Source organism: Terrapene carolina, unplaced genomic scaffold (genome assembly GCF_002925995.2).
Source record: "Terrapene carolina triunguis isolate 2854851 unplaced genomic scaffold, T_m_triunguis-2.0 Scaffold85, whole genome shotgun sequence".
Taxonomy (NCBI): Eukaryota; Metazoa; Chordata; order Testudines; family Emydidae; genus Terrapene; species Terrapene triunguis.
In genome coordinates, this window is record NW_020664436.1 from 4,537,896 (window position 1) to 4,558,437 (window position 20,542).

At 38.9% G+C, this 20,542-nt stretch overlaps 1 protein-coding gene across 1 annotated transcript in view; it reads right to left on the reverse strand.

The window, feature by feature from the left end:
* DNAH8 (dynein axonemal heavy chain 8) overlaps positions 1-20,542 on the reverse strand; it is a 525,323-nt gene that overhangs the window by 55,756 nt on the left and 449,025 nt on the right. The window contains exons 75-81 of the mRNA XM_026649503.1: positions 19,708-19,890; positions 19,115-19,220; positions 13,330-13,582; positions 13,034-13,224; positions 9,019-9,140; positions 5,151-5,269; positions 1,031-1,233 (exon numbers count right to left, since the gene is read on the reverse strand). Of these exons, the coding sequence (XP_026505288.1) occupies positions 1,031-1,233; positions 5,151-5,269; positions 9,019-9,140; positions 13,034-13,224; positions 13,330-13,582; positions 19,115-19,220; positions 19,708-19,890 (1,177 nt within the window). The remainder of the gene's footprint in view (positions 1-1,030; positions 1,234-5,150; positions 5,270-9,018; positions 9,141-13,033; positions 13,225-13,329; positions 13,583-19,114; positions 19,221-19,707; positions 19,891-20,542) is intronic.

Here is a 20,542-nt window from a genome sequence, read left to right on the forward strand (position 1 = left end):
CCGCCGGGGCACTCCGCACCGAAGACAACAGGGCTAAGTGCCGCCTCCATAAGGAGCTGTTTCAGTCTAGAGTCCCGCTCCTTTCTGGTCCTTGGCTTGAACGCTTTGCAAATGCGGCACTTATCCACTTGGTGGGATTCCCCCAGAACCTTAGGCAGGAGTCATGGGGGTCTCCTGTAGGCATCGGCTTCAGGCAAGCCGAGCAGGGTTTGAAACCCGGGGACCCAGGCATGGGCCTGGGTACCAGGACAGGGGAGAGGGGAGAAGACCCCACTCCCCCTCAGTGAGTAATCTAAATCTAACTACACTAAGTAACTACTAACAACTATAAACAACTATTAATCACTAATCAGAACTATTAACAGGTACTAATGCTAGGGAGGGTGGAGATCAGCTAAGCTGCACTCCACAGTTCCAACGACCGTCATGGGTGGTAAGAAGGAACTGAGGGAGCGTTGGGTCGGCAGGAGCATATATCCGGCGCCATAAGGATACCACTCCAGGGGGCGCCGCAGCCGACCCACCGAGTGTTGCTAGGGTAAAAATCTTCTGACGATCGTGCACGCAGCGCGCGCACAGCTAATTGGAATCGATATGAGCAAGCACTCGAAGAAGAACTTCTTGTGCGCTACAGCAGTGTCCACACAGGTTTTTACTGCACTGCAAGCTAATGCAATGTACATTCACACCCTGGTTTGCTGTGCAGTAACATCCTGTGTAGACAAGCTATAAGACAGAGTAGGTATCTATCAGAAATACTTAAAATTATAGAATGAATAATGTCATGGATTGGAAGGAAGATAACTAACAAGCAATGTCAATATTGAGAACATATTACTGTTGCACTCCCTAAAAGAATGATATTCAGCACCGCAGTATTTATTTAAAGTATTAATTACTTTCTCCATCTCTATGAGAAAGTTTCAGGGACAACTAATGGTAAGGCAGGTTTAATAAAACAGTTTTATAGAATAAAATCCCCAAAGTTATATTTCCTTTTTATGATGAGAATGAATAATTATGTACATACCCAGTTTAAGTTTCCTCGCCAAGGCATCAATCTGAATAGTTGGGTCAGACCCCATAGACAAGAAACAGATAAGGGGTGTTCGTGTATCGCTTTCTTCCCAAGTCTTCTCTAAATTTAAAATGACTGGTTCTGTATATTTCTCTTCCAGAGAATCAGCAATATACTTTCTGGCTTGGGAAAGGGTACGATCTGGGCACCAAGACCTGGAAATACATATATGTAGTCAGCTACAAATTCAGTATCTTTTTCTTTTCTTTTATTTCATTTCATTTCAAGGCTATGGAGGGAAATTTGAGACTGTGAGGTTATATACGAGACAAAACATGTTAAGGAAACATTGACAATAAAATAACTTAAAATATTCTATTCCAAAACATTTTTAACTATTTGTTTTTAATAGACCTTAAAAATGGGTTAAGTTTGCAAACCCAGCCACAGAGGAGTCATTAGAAAAAAAATTTTTAACCCCCCCCCCCCACAATTAAACTTGCGTTTACAATTTCCTCAATGTCCAAGTAGAACAAGAAATGTGATACACTAGAGAGCACTGCTCTGTTCATAGTAAACAGACTAGATACACTGAAGCCATGTTACTACACGCTATATCAGTTGGATTGGTTCAGTTATGAAATTAAAGCTGTGTCAAGAACTGGCTAATAATGAGAAATGTAACTTAATTGTGTAGAGACTCATACTACATAATATATAATACCACCCAATCAGGGCTGGCTCCAGGGTTTTGGCCGCCCCAAGCAGCCAAAAAAAAAAAAAAAAAGCCGCAATCACACTCGCGATCCGCGGCGGCAATTCGGCGGGAGGTCCTTCACTCCGAGCCAGAGTGAGGGACCGTCCGCCGAATTGCTGCCGAATAGCTGAACGTGCCGCCCCTCTCCGGAGTGGCCGCCCCAAGCACCTGCTTGCCAGGCTGGTGCCTGGAGCCGGCCCTGCACCCAATGTATAAATTTTTATACAGGGCACAGCTGGCAGTACTGCTTACACTTATAGTTGTCCAACACTTTCCATTGTAAGACCCTGTTTTCAGTTGCTCATAACTTTGCACATTTTAACTGTTTGGACTGAAATTTTCCATTCTGGGTACCTGCCTCAGGCTGATTTTTTTTTTGAAAGTTTCAGCAAAAACAGTTCAGCCATGTTCGAGAACACAATTAGGGGAAAATAAGTTGTTTTGCTCATATTAAAACAAATCTTAAAATTGTTTGAGAAACTGAAGTGCCTTCATGCTTTGACATTTAGTAGAGCAGCTTCCATTTGTGCCAGAGGGGTGCTTTTTACTGTTCTCACAAAAAAAGCATCCTAATCTGGCCAAGTTACAGTAGATCTCAGAGTTATGAACACCAGAGTTACAAATTGACTGGTCAATCACACACCTCATTTGGAACCGGAAGTACCCAGTCAGGCAGCAGCAGAGACAAAAAACGAAAAAAGCACATACAGTACAGTACTGTGTTAAATGTAAACTACTAAAAAATAAAGGGAATGTTTAAAAAAAAAGATTTGACAAGGTAAGGAAACTGTTTCTGTGCTTGTTTTATTTAAATTAAGATGGTTAAAAGCAGCATTTTTCTTCTGCATAGTAATGTTTCAAAGCTGTATTAAGTCAATGTTCAGTTGTAAACTTTTGAAAGAACAACCATAATGTTTTGTTCAGAGTTACGAACATTTCAGAAACAACAAGGAGTCTGGTGGCACCTTAAAGACTAACCGATTTATTTGGGCATAAGTTTTCGTGGGTAAAAAACCTCACTTCTTCAGATACAGACTAACACGGCTACCCCCTGATACTTGAACATTTCAGAGTTACAAACAACTTCCATTCCCAATGTGTTCATAACTCTGAGGGTCTACTGTATAAGCCTTTGAAAAAAAGTTTGCATATGCTCAATAGGGACTTGTTAGAGTTTGTTGCCTGTGCAACTTTAATTTGGCCCCTTGTGCACATGCATTATGATACAGTCTTCAATTAGATGATCACATACTATTTTTCCACAGCACCCCTGCCTCCTTCACTGCACAGGATGGACTTTCTCTGGGGGTGAATAGAGGTCGTGTAATTAATGACGTTGTTTATAAGATCCCTGCTTCATCTGCTGCAAAAGTTGGAAGGCATGTATTGAATGAGGCAGTGGATTATATGTAGAGAAAGGATGAATTCATTGTTAAAACACCTGAAATACTGCCCCGGAGAAATGGATACTATCCCTCCCTTAGCCACAGAGCTCCAATGTACTACAAGACAAGTCACTTAATCCAGACTTTTCACAGGTGGTCAGTAAATGTTAGTTCATTTTCTGGGTGCCCAACTTGAGCACAAGTGCTGAACACTCCCAGCTATAACTGATGCCAATGGGAGTGGTGCTTTGAATAAATAAAGTAGTATATAAAACTTAACAGAATTGGTCACTGAATCCTTCTTTTACTACCACTGTACCTTTCATTTTTTGAGTTGAGTTGCAATCTTTCTTTTTTAATAGGATGGATACAAATTAATTATTTTAGAAAAACCAGATTTAAAAAAATTAAATCAGTTTTTTAATTTAAATTAAATATGGTTTTATTTTTAAAAACTAAACATACTTAAAATTAAATTTGAAATTGACAAACTATATTAAGGCCTAAACTTATTCTAATATATTAAAATAATTTAAATTAAATTAAAATAATATTAACCAGTACATATTTGCTGCCCAGTTTTAAAGCACCTGGAACCAGTTTGCTGAAGAGCTAAAACCAGCTTTTGCCAACAATAGCCTCTTCTGCAGGTGCAGAGAGTATTTTTTTTTCATTCAGTTTATTCAGCTAGTTCTGTTCAATAATTAGTTCATTCAAAGTTACAAAACCAATTTGGAGTTGAAAAAAAAACTCAGGAAAGCTTATTTTCCTCTTTCAATCAATGAATCACACTAGGTGTGAGAGGTTGAGATCTACTGTTCTCCTAAAATCTTGAAGGACATGATGACCAGAAACAATCAGTTCAATTAATTAACAACAGATAATTCTTCCTTTGTTTAATAAATCAGTTAATTTTAAATGTAAAACATGTTTTGATAAATGTTTAGATAAAGTTTTTTCTTGTGAATCCAGCACTTTTAAGGTAGTTTTATAGACTAAAAACAATTAGAATGCTGTTTTTGTGCATTTTAATTTAATTTAATTTTCCATCCAAATAGCTCTTGAAACAGAATACAAATAAAATTTGGTAAATACGAAGTCCATCATTCACCATTCTCTACCATAATAAAAATGTAAAGATTAAGAATCTAAAATGTAAACATTAAGATCCTAATTGCTTAAATAGATGTGTACACATATATTGTATCCCCTTGGTTATCAAAAGAAGGACTAAAATTTAATGTAAAGGCTGTGTTTATTTGCATATAACATGTTCTAATACCTACCAACTAATGAGATCAACCTTTCTTTAGAAAAATAACTAAAAAGTACAAATACAAAACATGATTAAAATCGATTATTTATATCAAAATTTTCTGCTTGCTGATTTAAATCATGATTAAAATTGGTGATTTCAATTACTTTGATTTAAAACAATCCACCCTATTTTTAGGGGAGGGGAGTGTTTTGTTTTGTTTTTGCAGTGGCGGTTTTGATTAATCAATGTAATCACATAATGGGATTTTTAATAACCCCATCTCTTTTTAAAAACAAAAAACCCTTCATTTTTGAAAATTAGTTATTTTGAAAACAAAAAATGAAAATAAAAATTATGATAATTTCCACACACACAAAAAAAAATTCATTTTGAAAATATATAGAATGAAAATGATTTTAATGATTTTCAATAATTTTTGAGGGTGGGTTTCTAGAGTTCTCTTCCTATTGCTGTTTAGCATGATGATCCTTCCTTAATATTTAAGGCAAAGTTGAAGAAAGGTATTTTCTGGAAAACTATTAACTATATACTAGATGATTCCAAACATAAAGAGTGAATCTTAATAGTTAAATATTACTGCATATCATATATAGAAACGTTATACAGTGCAGATACTATTAATTACAGCACAATGATACACTTCGATATTTACTGCAATAAGTAACTTATCTCAGTAATGAACAGTGCTCCAAAACCTATGATGATTCTCACCTGATAAGCAAAAGTTTGCGACAGGTATCTAGTGAGTCATTGTATCCATCAGGAATAACTTCTTCTTCAGGAGCATCTTTATCAAACCAACTTTTCCACCCCTTCTCATTGCGGGATATCTAAATTTATTACATGAATAAACACATAAATAAACTTTGCCCATAAGAAAATGTACACAGTCATTTTAGAAAGTTATGTTTTAATAATATCCTTCATACTATTATGCTAAGTAGAATATATGGCACATCATGGGGAGATTCTGTAGCATTTCTGGAGATATATGTTTTGTGATATTAAGATGTTGGTGACAGATCTGTTTGAGCATCCCCTGACTGACCATCCACCAAATTGCTGTGAGGGGAATACAAGCCTCTGGATCCCTGGATCACTAGATGTTTTAAACCTACAAGGCATGAATGGAATCCAGTCACTACCCCCAGCTTGGGGACCATGGCCACATTCTTGGGGCACAGACCCTTTATCTATCACCCCAGGGTGAGAACTGGAATTTGCTGTCCAGCTGCCTAGCCCCTGGATGCAATGGTGATCCTTCGGATTCTCCCATATTTAAACACACCCTCTCACAGAACTCCATCTCAAGGTGTGAATTTTCTTGTTTACTGTTTAACTGTCTCAGGAGACTTTTGTAGTAACTGTGAAGCAGATAACACATACACACTTTGCACAGGATTTTAACATAATTCTCTTTTACTTAATCATATAAAGCACAAGAGAATACAGAACATTTAGAAAACACTAAACATCTTAACTGCGGTGCCCTTCACTAGCTCATCCTTCCCTGGAGAGTCCTTGGGAGAGCATCTTGGCTCAGGAAGGAAGGCAGAGTCCCTGCCTTATGTAGGCCCCTATATGCTGCAATGCTTCTCTCTCCTCTTGAGTTAGAGACAAAAGGGCCAAAACCTCCAATGCCCCCTGTTCTTGTGTATCTCCCTAGTTTATGTGCCTCCTTCCAACACCTGGCTTCCTTTATTCTGCCTTTTGGTAACTTTCCATTGCTCTCTTCTTCTCCTCTCCCTTCAGACACAGGAGGAAGTATCTTTTCCGTTGGGATGCAGTTACTCTTTCAAATAACTACTGTGGTCAAAGCACAATTATTTAAAGTTAAATACTTTCCTATCATTCTCAGTGTGAGGAAGACATGCTTTTCAGGCAGGTAAGGCATGGTGGATACACATACAGAGAGAGGCATTCATGATACAGCAGTTTTGCTAGTAACTGCTCATGATAATTTCATGTCAACCAGAATTCATAAATTGTATAGACAGATTCCCAAATCGTATACTGTAATATTCATGGATTGCAAGGCTAGAAAGAACCACTGTGATAATCTAATATTAAGATATTACAATAAAATATTGTGATATTAAGGTATAGTCTCCAAATAATTTGCCTTAGAATAGATTACTACCCAAACAGAGAATTATAGTCTATGTAGGAAGCTAGTAAGTTCATCTGTTTGGCAGGATGATTCTACACTACAAGCATGCAGGAAGAAGAGTATTATAATTGATATGTCTCTCTTAATAATAAAGTACTAAGAGATAATAGCTAAAATGGTCACATGTGCCACTTTGGGCCAAATGGTCAAAGATGCCCAAGTCAAAAATAACAGCTGATGCTAACCTACAGCCATCATATTATGCAGCTTTTGAAATGCCAACTGAGAATAAGTCTGACCAATTGAGAATAAGTCTGACCAGCAGAGTGATCAGACCTCTCCTAGAATATCTGGCTATAGTGAGCAGGGCCGGCTCCAGGGTTTTGGCCGCCCCAAGCAGCCAAAACAAAACAAAAAACAAAACAAAACAAAAAGCCGGGATCGCGATCTAAAAAAAGCCGCGATCACGATCTGCGGCGGCAATTCGGCGGGAGGTCCTTCACTCCCAGGCGGAGTGAGGGACCGTCCGCCGAATTGCCGCCGAATACCTGGAACTGCCGCCCCTGTCCGGAACGGCCGCCCCAAGCACCTGCTTGAGAAGCTGGTGCCTGGAGCCGGCCCTGATAGTGAGACCACAATGATGGTCTCTATATAAAAACCTAAAAAACAGAGGCAGAATTGGGACCTGAATGAAGTGATTGAAGGTATGTCTATACTGCACGCTTCTTTTGGCACTGTGTTGTGTACATTTGCACATAGCCCCCCTCACATGGGTATAAATAGCAGTGTAGCCAGTGAGGCACAGCTTAGGCAAATAGAGTAAAGACACGCCTGAAGAGTGTGGGAATGTACACAAGTGCATACCCTACAGGGCTCTCTACTCAGCTAAGCAATGCCTCCCTGTCTACATTGCTATTTTTAGCAGCATAGTGTCCTGCTCCTTCCTTGCTGCTGGAGTCTTTCCCAATGCAGGAAAAGACTCAGGCAGCGAGAGGCAGTGGGGAAAAGCTCCGTCAACTGCCCACTGTGAGAGCCCTGTCCCACCACAGGGAAAGACAGCAGTAGAGGGGAAAAGGTCTGGTGGGGGTGGGGGGAAATCCCCGCTGCATCCCAGCTCCCAGAGTCTTTTCTCAATGTAGTGAAAGGCTCCAGCAGCAGGGATCTGATGAAGTCTTTCCCCACTGCTGGAGTCTTTCATGGACATGTGCACACAGCTTGCTTTTCACCGCATCATGTAACTACATATATACTGACACTGGTGTGTAGTGTAGACGTAGCATGAGAAGTAAAGTCTTCTACAGCAAAGATTCTTAGATCAATGCAGGGGAAAGAAGAGGCATGCTAAGACTTGTATATATACTGTATATTAAGAAAGGTCTGGTTGGCTCACTAGGCCTTGGACAGTCTCAAATTTCAGAAGTACTATATCTCCAGGAGGGTGGGGGAGCACAGCTTGCTCACTCACAACTCATACAGACAGAAGGAGTGAGGAGCAAATGTGCATAACTCTTCTCCTTATGGGGGTCCCTCCCAATCTGGCATTGCCTGGAACTAGAAGTTTAACAACAGCTCAGAAATAGCTGGATGTGGAATCTTAGCCTAACTACCAAGTAAACCAGAGAAATGCAGATGTTATAACCAAATAATTGAACTCTGAATTAATCTCTTTCTGTTTAAATATTTGTTTCTCAGCCACATCTAGAAGTAGTAGTAGTGGGGAAAGGATCCCTACATCCCCTCATCTTGAACTATAAGGCTGGACATCCCCACTAATGGCACCAGACACTATCTTGCCTTAGCATGACATTCTGGGCATGAAGCAAGCCTTCTAGGCACAGCAGGTACTTTCCCAGAAACAAATGTTAGCAGTAGCACCAGGACAGGGAAAGGTCCCCATCTCCACCTCAGATCTTCACAGCCCGAAGACATCAGCGAAGGTAGCAGACTGTTTTCTAAAATTTGAATTCTCCACAACATTTTCTGTTTGCCCTAACAACCTTCCACATCTCCCTTATAGTCCCTTCACTGCTAGATTCATACTTCTTGCCTCCATGCTCCCCTTCCTTCCTCCTCCTCCTCTCTTCTTCTTTCCTCTGACATTCATCCCTTATGTCCCTCCTTCCATTACTTTCTTTACCCCTAATCCCTTGCTCCTATACCCTCTCACTCCACCTTTACACCGCAGATACAAAAATATTAAAAATAAATAAAAATAAATGAATATTTTTTGAAAAAGGAAAGACATAGAATCAATGTGCCCATCACCATTCATATCACTTCGCTTCTATGTTGGGCCCCCTTTCCCCAGCCCTCTTCTATTTTTGTCTTTTTAGAAGATAAGTTCTTCAGGGTAGTGATCATGTCTTAGGGGGTCTATACAGCATCTACGACAATGGGACCCCAATCCTGATTGGGACCTTTGGATATTAATACAAGAAAGATAAATAAGTGTAAGGACAACAACAACACCTGATTCATAATTTCTGCAAATTGTGGAAGTTTGCTCAGTTCCACCAGATTCAGCCATGTCATGTCAAGAATCCACCGGAATGGTTTGGGAGGGCAAGCTTTTAGATCCAGCGCTGCACCTCCTGGAACAAAATATTGTTGTGATGAAATACACATGAATCATGCTTGATATTTCTGTTCCATTGTGCTGAAATACTATAGGAATGCCAGTAAACAATACAAGCTATGCTTTAGAACTCAGAGAATTATTATGGCAGTGGAGGAGGAAAAAAGGGATGGAGAATTTTTCTGCTCACATCTTCATCTTCTCTAAGATTTCTACATGTTTTAAATGTGAGCAGCTATGTTCACTCCTCCAAGATGCTCACTTGCAGATTAAATTTCTATATCTCATTTTCTGAATGCAGGGACCCCTTTAATATATTCACCAGTTCAGTTTAAAAGTATATGTTGGTAACACAGTATGAAATTATTTAATTTGGAAGCTCTCACCCTTAAACTGAGAACCTCCTGCTAAGTCCTAAAGAAGCATGTACTGTTACTGATGAGCAATCAAAAATGTTATCCTTGTTCAACCTCTTGAACAAGAATATATAGTGGTTGCACTTAAGAAGTTTTCTCTGTTTTGAGATATCACCTATGTTAAGAAAGGGAACTGCTCTTTGAAACAAGTAGAATCTTTCAAAATGAAAGAAACTTTTCAAGTGTGACTATTATATACTCACTACAATATAATGTAGCTACTACCACAACCAAAGCGGAGCAGTATGTGTACACAGCCAGAACTGAACCAGCTGTAAAGACAATTGACTTAGTTTTAAACATTAATTTTGTATAATTAACTTGAAATATTTGTTCATATATAGGACATATTCTTAGATCCATGTCACAATCCTTCAGATCTAGAATTTACAATCAGTTTTCTTAATTTTTACAGGAGGGTACCTTGCTGTTTTGAATATTTATTTTATTACAAAATGATTTATTGCCCTAACATTATTTCCTGATTCTGGATTATTTTAGTGCACAGGAAATTCATATGAATAAATTAACTTCCCTTTCATCTATGATGATGCAGTGTAGATTATTTTGCATTTACTTGTAAGAAGAGAAATATTCCTTTATGAAGAACTTCTCTCAAGACAGTCCTTTTTGTGACTAGTATAGCAGTAACGGTAAAATGGAATCTTATAATGTCAAAAACAATCCTTCACCAGCAGTGCTTACATGTTCAAAGAACAGTACAAACATTAACCAACTAATCCATCAGAGTTTACTGGAAAACCTGGGAAGGAGGAAGAAATTTGCAAAGGTAGAAGAAAGACCATCCTGAAGAGCCTAATCCTGCATGAAGATCAACATAAGGCCCAGATAGCCAGGAGATACTCGATCCTCCTTATCTGACATGTAACTGAAGGAAAAGTGGTACAACCCAATTGTTACAGATTGGGAGAGGGATAAGGATACAGAATACAATTTCTTACCATGATTTCCTTTTTGTTAGCAGCTTCTTCCTTGATTTTCCACAAATGTGCAATGCTTTTTCTCTGTAAAATTTGAAGGTATTCCAGTGTTTGTTGCTCAGGGGCTCTAAAACTACTGCCATCCCCCACTTTAGGCCACCAGAATGGGAAAATGTATGATTACTTACCTGCAAATTTTCCTTTCTTTGAAGGGATACATCTGTGGCTATAGGGGGCGGAATCAAAGCTGACTGAACAGCTGATGAGGGACTAGTCCCCACTTTCTGGAGACCCCCACCTCTTAGTTTTGAGATGCTTCCAAAGTTAGCCCCTCTGGACGTGAAACACAAAATGAATCTCTTGTCCTGCATCAGCACCTTGTAAAAATAAGTTTCACAGCTCTCCCCTTTTCAGGGAAGTGCTGGATCTGTGGACTGATCTCTTTGAAGAAGAACTTTTCAGCTAAGAAACCACAAATTCTCCCATTCTCTCTCAGAGCTAGGTCCACGAAGTCTCAGTGTGAGATTTTGTCAGCAAGGAAATGACAAAAATGTCTGTCAGAGAAAGCGACAAAGAGTCCTGTGGCACCTTATAGACTAACAGACATATTGGGTCTGACAAAGTGGGTATTCACCCACGAAACTTATGCTCCAATACGTCTGTTAGTCTATAAGGTGCCATAGGACTCTTTGTCGCTTTTTACAGATCCAGACTAACACCGCTACCCCTCTGATACTTGTCAGAGAAAGGATTTCCTTACTCTAAGGAATCACCACAGTGTGCAAGACCTACTTGCCAAAGGCTGCAGTGGCTGATGACTATCTATCTTGTAAAACTTTGTAAACTTATGCAGGGATGATCAAGTTGCAGCTTTACAGATTTCTCTGTAAGGGGCCTGCCATTTCTCAGCCCACGATACAACCACTGTTTGTACTGAATGAGCTCTGGAGGATTGAGTTCTTTTGCTCTATACGCCTCAGCAATGCATCAATGTGTCCAGCGAGAGTCTGATGATTTAGATGCATTAGCACATCTTTTTCTTGGCTGAAATACAACCAGTAAAGCTGCTGTTTTTCTTATGTTCTCTTTTGTTTTCAGATAACACTTTAAGGCTCACCTTACATCCAGTAAATGCCATAGCTGCTTCTTTGGGTGAGAAGGATGTGGACAAAAAGAAGGCAATGAGAATTCTTGTGCTCGATGAAAAATTAAATTTACTTTTGGAATAAAGATGGGATCCATTCTCAAAACTACTTTATCTTTGTGAAAGATGCAGCAGGATGGAACAACTGACAAAGCTCTCAACTCTGACACTTTTCTTGGTGAAGCGATAGCAATCAAAAAGGTAATTTTGATAGTCTAGTAATACAATGAAACTGATTTTACAGGTTCAAAGGGCACCTGAATTAAGGTGTCAAGCACAATGTTCAAATCCCAAGATGGAGCTCTAGGCAATTTAGGAGGACGCAATAGTTTGTCCTTCTGGTTGGAAATGGAAGTTTTTCTGGATATACTCAAAATTGCAAACAGTGCAGAAATATGTACTTTTAAGGTATTAGTCTGCAAACTGATGTCAAAACCATCTTGTAAAAATTCCAGAACATGAGGTACTTTGGCTACAGGATGCTGAATGTCTCTCTCTACAACAAGCTTTGAATTTAGACCAGATCCTTGAGTAAGCCCCATTTGTTGATTTTAATCCTACATGCTAACGGAGTTTCAATGAGACCAACAGAGTAACCCTTTGGTTCTAGAAACTTCCTCTCAAATCCCAAACTGATAGATTTAACTTGCTTGGATCCTGGTGAAGAATTGGACCCTGGGATAACAAATCTGGCCTTGGATTCAGGAACAGTGGTGGCTCCACTGACATATTCACAAGGTCAAGAAATCAAGGAGTCCTGGGCCAGTGTGGGATCACCAAGATCACTTCTGCTTCCTCCTTTCTGATTTTCTGTATTACCCTGGCAATGAGAGGCACAGGGGGAAAGCATAAAGGAAGCCCTTTGCTGACTAAGTCACAGGGCATCTATGCCTAGGGCTCCTGGTCTCTTCAAAAATGGGCTTAAAAATACAGTACCTCTTAGACTTTGCTTGATGCTTGCAGGACTACTATGCTGCTGTAGAGGAAAGCCTCAATGCTTTGGTGATTTCCTATACGAGGGGAGGGACAGAGGAGTCAGAGGTAAAATGAGATTGCTATTCCCTGAGGAACAAATAAAAACTATACAAGCTGGTTGGGAAGAGCTGAACTGCCATCTTGTTCCAGAGACATAACTTCTGATAGCCTAAAATGGAAGATGGAGCTTAATCTTGGAGTTGCTCACAACAGCTGGGAACCACCTCGAATTCCACAGGGAACAGGCAAATCCCAGTTGTGAAGAATCATGGTAGAAGCTGTGCACCTAAAAGCACACTTTGAAATAATGTAAATCAGAAGATAAAAACAAAGTTTACTGTCTACTATTTCTAACTTTAAAAAGCCCAATAACTCACCAAAGGAAATTCAAATAATTATTATTTTAAATACAAACACCTTTTTAATGTTTTACCTTTAATAAGTGCTTGGAACTCTTTGGGTTTGACCTGCCCTCTCTGAAGATCAATTTTTAGTGTCAGAAGAATGGTAAAAAGAAATTTGTGGTATTCATAAAGGCCTCTGACAGAATATGTAAAAGTTTCAAATGTAAGATACTCAATAATATTTGAGATTCTTTTCTGAGGCAAAGGAGACTTTTCAGATCTAAAGTATGAAAACAAAATACAAAGCAATAACGTAATTAATATAAATATTAACTGGAATGGAAAGACAAAAATTTCAAAGATAGAGAAATCTATATATTCTTACCTGGCCATGGACTGATCAAATAACTTTAGGAACTGAGCCAGTGAAGTCTGGTACATGTTATTGACCATGCTCATTTCTGTGATAAGAAAATAAAGAATGCTTCCTCGTGTAGCAGCAGGTCGATATTCCTCTTGTGCAGTGTTAATCTTCACTTGAGTTTCTGCTGCCACATATAACTTTTCAGATACTTCAGCAGCTGTCTGCTTAGTTGTTCGCAGTACACCAATCAAAGATTCATCATCTACTAAAGAACCTAAAAGGGCAAATATGAAATATGTTTAGAATAGATTTTAGAATTTCCTATATGTAGAACTCAAAAATGAAAATTACTGAAGTTATTTACCTCAAACTGAAAAGATTTATTGAGTTTCACAACTTTTAAAAAATGCAGGTCGAGCAAAACAAATACAAAAATCAAAATACCAAATTTTGTATTTAGTATGTTAGAGAACTGCACTGATGCTGATGAAGATTTGACTGTACTCATGCAAGCTACAACTGTGCAGTGTGTCTGCTTTCACATGCATACAGTTTACTACATCCATACACAGCATTCCTTGAAAGAATTTCAGGTTCTGTGGATTGGTTGCACTGAAAAAATCAACGAGACTTAATCTCCTAAATTGCTTAAGCACTTTTAAAATGTTGCCCCTTATCCTGCAGTCCCTAGAGCAGATACATTTAGAGTAATATTTAATTAAGGCATTGTCTACATTGGAAAGCTTTTTTGACAGTTTTTCTCACTATAATTATACAGGTATAACTAAACCAAAAGAGTAGGTCCACGCTGGTTTGTATAAAGTGGCTTAAGCTACATCCCTTGTGAGTCATAGCACAAACAAAGTGCTCCCTTTTTTGAAATATCTACACAGCACTCTGGGTAGATATTCGAGGATGCAGTATTCCATGACTAGGTTTGTTTATTGCTGTGGATTGTGGGATACTTAACAGAACCAACTGGCTTTCTGCGACTTGGGGTCAAACTTCCATGATTCTGTCAATGGTATTCCATAATTCACCTGGTTTTCACTAACCAGTGCTATTTTCAAACTGTTCCAGTTTCGAGCTGCTGTCAGGCAGCACAGAGGAATCACTGCAATCCTAACCATCATTAGTACAAACAGGGAGCTCCAGATATATAGGCAGTCATGCAGGAGGGTGGCTGAGTAGAAGATGGAAGACTGATGCTACGTGGATACTGCTAGAGGAAGAGGAGGATGAAACCAGGAAATTATATCTATATGACATTTTCCTGGACTGGTTTCACTTGGTGGAGCGCTGCTTCTGGGCCTGGCCAATGAGAACCAACTGGTGGTACAGGATAGTACTGCAGACCTGGTGTAACTAGTAGTGGCTGCAGAATTTCAGAATGCAGAAGGTCACTTTCATGGAAAGCTGTGCAGAGCTTACCCCAGAGCTTCAGTGTTGGACCAACAACATGCAGTTCCCCAAAACATGAAGAAACATGTGGCCATTATCCTATCGGGTCTTGCAGTTCATCAACAGAAAGGGGTATTTTTCCACATAAGCCCTAGAAATTGATCACTCTGGCAAGTTCACTAACATTAACGTGCGTAGTCTGGAAAGATCAATAATGCTGGGATTTTTGGAAATTCACTTATGTTTTATGTAATGAAAAATGGAACTTTTGCTCCCAAACCACTATGGACATTACTGGGGTGATTCCAGCTGTTGTTCTGGGAGGCCAAGCTTACCCTCTGCTTTCCTGACTTATGAAGCCTTTTATGGGACACTCGTATAAGAGAAAGGAGCAGTTCAACTATACCTGGAGTAGCAGCATAACGACTACAGAGCATGCATTTGGAAGAATGGAAGGAAGGTGGAATCTCATGACAAGGCTGAAGAGTCCTTAGAGATACCTGCCTTGTGTTAAAGATGCTTGTTGTAGTAATATCTACTAGACATGGTGATGTTCAGCCAGTGCCTTGAAGAAAGTTTCTAAATCCACCTCAGTAGATACTAATGTGACAGATTATTTTAATGTAGCACTTAATACTTACTGGATGAGGTCCTCTCTGCAATACTGGTAACCTGGCTCTCCAGCTGGGTCTCTAATGGTGTCTGCAGTTGAGTCTCTGACTGGCTGTAGGGAGTGCTGAAGAGATTGTAACTGTCCAGGGGAATTTCCTCCTGGCTGGGATCCATGGTTGCCTGTGTGGTTTCCAAAGGTGACTGCTTCATTGTGGACCAAACTGTCCAAACATTTACCAGCAGTTTGTTGTGGCCTCTTGGGCAAAAATCTATTCTATTCTATTCTATTCTAGTTCTTATATTGCACTTATCGTTGTAGTAGCTGAATGCCTTCCACTGGTGCAGTAAGCAATGTGGCGCGCGCGCGCACACACACACACACACACACACACACACAGATCTATCTACTTATTCTAGAGAAGGCAGGGAAAAAGAAATGGCTCCTGAGAAAGTTCTCATCTCCTAACAGACAAGGTTTAACCTTACTGTAGAAAGTTCCATTGTGTCAGAGAAATGAAGTTGTCAATGATAATATTTATCCCAGAGCTTAAGGCAATCTTTTATATATCCTGGGCCATGCAGCACCTTGAAGATAAGACCCAAGACCTTGAATTTGATTCAATATTCTGAGGAAGCATTTCACAGTATACAAGTGTACTAGGAGCATTGAAGAGGTATGATTTTTGTAATTCTTCCCTAGATCCTTGTCTTTGATGCAGCATGCATCCTGGGAATACTCCTTTGCCTGTATTTGCTCTGCTAAACACCTGTAGCTCTTTGTATTCCAATGACTTCTGGAAAGACTGAACTTGGTCCTTATCTGTCTCCAGAGGTCACAGCAGGATCTCCTAACATAAGCACACACAAGCATGATGGCTGTAATGGACTTTGGGTTCTGTGAACTTGTCACAAGCTGGATTTGCAAAGAGATGCACTTAGGTGAGTGCTGGTATTTAAAGAGTGGGGACATCCAGTCAAGTGAACCTCAAGCAGTAGAGAGTGCATAGGTAACCTAATAGGCCAATCAAAATGAGAAGCAATCACAGAATCATAGAAATGTAGGGGTGGAATATACTTCAAGAGCTCCTGTGCTGAGACAGGATCAACCTGTTCTTAAAAACGTCCAATGAGAGGACTCCACAATCTCCTTTGGTAACCTATTCAGTACTTACCTATCTTTATAGCTATAACATTTTTCTGAGTAACTAACCTAAATCTCCATTGCTGCAGACTAAGCCAACTACTTCTTGTCCTACCTTCATTGGACGTGGAGCACAATTGATGACTGTCCTCTATAACAGCCCTTAACATATCTGAAAACTGTTATCAGGTCCCTCCTTAGTCTTCTTTTCTCAAGACTAAACATGTCCAATTTATTTAAATCTTTCCTCATAAGTCAGCTTTTCTAAGCCCTTTATCTTTTTGTTGCTCTCCTTTGCACTCTCTCTCCAATTTGTCCACATCTTTCTTAAAGTGTGATGCCTAGGCTCGTACACAGTATTCCTGCTGAGGTTTTACCAGTATTGAGTACAGCAGAACAATTATCTCCCACATCTTACAAACACTCCTGTTAATACATTCTAGAATGATATCAGCCTTTTCCACAATTGCATCACATTGTTGGCTCATATTCAATTTGTGATTCAATATAACTCCCAGTTCCTGTTCAGCAGTACTACTGCCTAGCCAGTTATATGCATTTATGCATTTGATTTTCCCTTCTTAGGTTTAGAACTTTGTACTAGTCTTTATTGAATTTCATCTTGTTGATTTCAGACCAATTCTCCAATTTATCAAAGTCCTTTTGAATTCTAATCCTGTCCTCTAAAGATCTTGCAACCCACTCACCTTGGTGTCATTTGCCAATTTTATAAGCATAGTCTCCACTGTTATCCAAGCCACCAATGAAAATATTGTAGGGATGGACCCTACATATGTTTTCCCAGTTTGATAGTGAACCATTGATAACTATTATCTGAGTGGGTTCTTCAAGAAGTTATGCACCCACCTTATAGTAATTTCATTTAGACCATATTTCCCTAATTTTGTTTATGACAATGTAATGTGAGATAGTGTCAAAAGCCTTACCAAAAATCAAAATATATTAGTCTACTACTTTCCCCCTATGCATTAGGTAGTAACTCTATCAAAGCAAATTATGTTGGCTTGGCCGGATTTGTTCTTGGCAAACCCATATTGGACATAAGTTACCACTCAATCCTCTTGGTGCTTACAAACTGATTGTTCAATAATTTGTTCCAGTATCTTTCCAAGTATTGAAGTTAGGCTGACTGGTCTGTAATTCCCCAGGTCCTCAAAGCAATGTGGAAGGGTAGTAGAAGGACTACCTGCAGTGGCATAGCTGTTAAGAAATGGTGATGTATCTATATGAAGTTTTCAGCACTATGTCTCATTTAGAACTAGAATCAAGTTGCTTCCATGAAGATTAATTATAGTAGGATAAGACACAAGATAATGCAAAATATCATTTGTGTTTGGATGCAAGGCAGTTTATTATTTTTTGCATAATCTAAAGATATACTTAAAAAAAATCCTTTCCCCTATAGACAAGGGCTCAATGTCCTTTTCTCTTTGTTCTCTTTTTCAGATATCAGGAGAGTGGGACATGCTGCTGGCAACTCCCAGGAGAGTCAGTCCACTAAGATACATGGGCATAGTGAGTCTAAAAAATGATTTTGGCTTTTATATCCAATCAGGACAGGTATTTTTAAGAAAGCTGCTCCATAATCCTGTTTTATTGCACAATGGACTGGTATAAATGTGCCTAGTTGCACTAACTTCCGAGCTACACCAGTTTACAGCAGCTGAGTATCTGGCTGAAGTAGCTTTATCTCTCTTCCTACTATAGCTGCACTGTAGGTGTTAAACCCCCACTTCTCTGGCAATGTAAAGGGACCTTAAAAGGCATGTAAGTGATTATACCCCATTTAAGACGCCTTTAGACTACCAGAGCAATATAAAGTGCCTGCCTTCAATAGAGGCAGTGATATACTAGCTAAACAGTTTTTTCCTTTGTGGAAGAGATATCTCCCCTCAGAAGAGACATCTATAATAAGCACCACACACACTCCTGATGTTCCTACCAAGTCGGCACTGAGACTTAATTGTATTCTGCATCTACATACAATACTGATGCACAACAGATAAGGAGTCAGGGTTCTGATATGGTGATCCTCTTTTAGCTGTAACACTCCTCCAGATTTAAAGAGAGCAGGTCCCACAATAGGACAAAAAGGGAAACTGGTCCCCATATATGGTACACAGAGCCAAAACAGTTTCTACAGACTCATTAATTCATTTGGGTGTTGAGGATCTCCATGGAATGGAGATACAGATGTTCCAGGGCCTCTGGGGCAGGATTCAACACCAAAACTATTACACAGCATCTACACCAGCTTCAATGACAGATCTTTGGATTTCTCCTTCTCTGACCTCCCTCATATTCCCTTTCACCAAATCATACCTCTATGAAACTTTACTCTGTGCAAATGGTAAAGATCCCCTGTGTGACTTCACCAGATCCGGCCTCTCCCCAGTGGAACTATACCAGTTCATGACCACACATACATAGATGAGCATGTCTAGAGGATTCATCTCAAATGCTAGTCACCTTCTTCCACTTTCCTTAGATAAGCTTCTGATAAAGGGTAAGTGTGGTTTAATATACTATTTCTTGCTTTGTTTATGGTTCACATAAAGGCCCTTCCATATTGACACTGATTAGTTTTATTTTCCCTATAAAAATCCCAGTTTTTACTCATTAATATATAACCTTTAGTTGCGCTTAGTTTATAGAGAAGATTGTCTTCCAATTCTTTCATCTTCCGCTTATTAAAAGTTACATCTTCCATGAGTTTAATTCGCTCTCCCTCCAGCTCCTAGTATCAGAAATCAAGAAAATGATACAACTGTTTATTGACTATACCACTGCATCATATTTAAAAAGCACTTGTCCATACTGCTGCTTACTAGAGCTTATATTTTATGTCAGTTATATTTTCCCTATTTAAATAAATGTTATTTCTATAACTTTTTTTATTTCTTTGTTTAAGTAGCATGTTTTTCCTGTGTTTATCTAGCTTCAACTATCTTAATAAATGCCAAATTGCAGTATATAATTTCTAATTCTGATACTAGCACATTGACAGGCCTCTTTTCCCCAAGTTCTCACTCTTCAGAGAAAACCCACAACTGTGTATTTTTGTTTAGAAATTTCCTTTCTGAAACTTAATAAAATGTTAAAAGATTGTCAGTTTGCCCATCTCTATTTCCATTTTTCTTCCCACATATTGAAGTTAGATAAACAAGTAAGTACCACTATTGCACAAATGGTATTGCAGTTCTTTGTTCATCTTGCTAGCTTACCTGTTTCTCAGTAAGAATTACTCTTTTCAGTAACTGATTCTCAAGTCCCTTCATTGTAACAGTGAAATCAATAACTGATGTTTTAGCATTGATCTCAGGTGTGAAAGCAGGATTGGGTAGTTTTGTAGTAATATACATTTTAAATGTAGTCATTACCTCTACCTCCTTATCACCAACTTTCACCTGAAGAAAAAGTTAACAAGTGTCAAGTGACAGCAAATGAATTTGGTTTTAACCAGTAATGCTAATTGACTGACTGTGTACAAACCACGGAAACATTTACATCTTTGAAAGAACATAAATGAAAATTAGTATATTTGTTTCACAGGTCAAGTTATGAAAAAAAGCAAGCTCCATCAGTAAAGCTCAAGAAACAAAAAGTGATTAGCAGTTATGATGTGTTATAAAAGTAGTATTAATCTCAAGATTCATGCAGGGACTACTTCCAGTGTGGGGCTTCAGTGACTCCAAGGGCATTATCATTATAATCTTGAACTCAAACATAACTAATCACAGCTCAAGACTCAAATCCTGAGAAAATGCTGGGTAGGGAGGAGGTATCTCCACCTCACCACTATTGCCTACCCTGCTCTGGCAACTCAATCAAAATAGCAAACAAAAGAATGTTTAAACAGTTTTATAGAAGACAATTCTCATTACCACCAATAATCTGGACTACAGCCTCTGTCAAGTAGTCTTTAGCTTCCAATGTAATTATACATACTTACATTGAAAATTAATAAAGATAAAAATACCCCAAAGACAAATGATTTATGTTGGGCATTTAGGATTAAACAGGATACAGTTATTTTAGTTGGGGATTCTTCCATTTTTA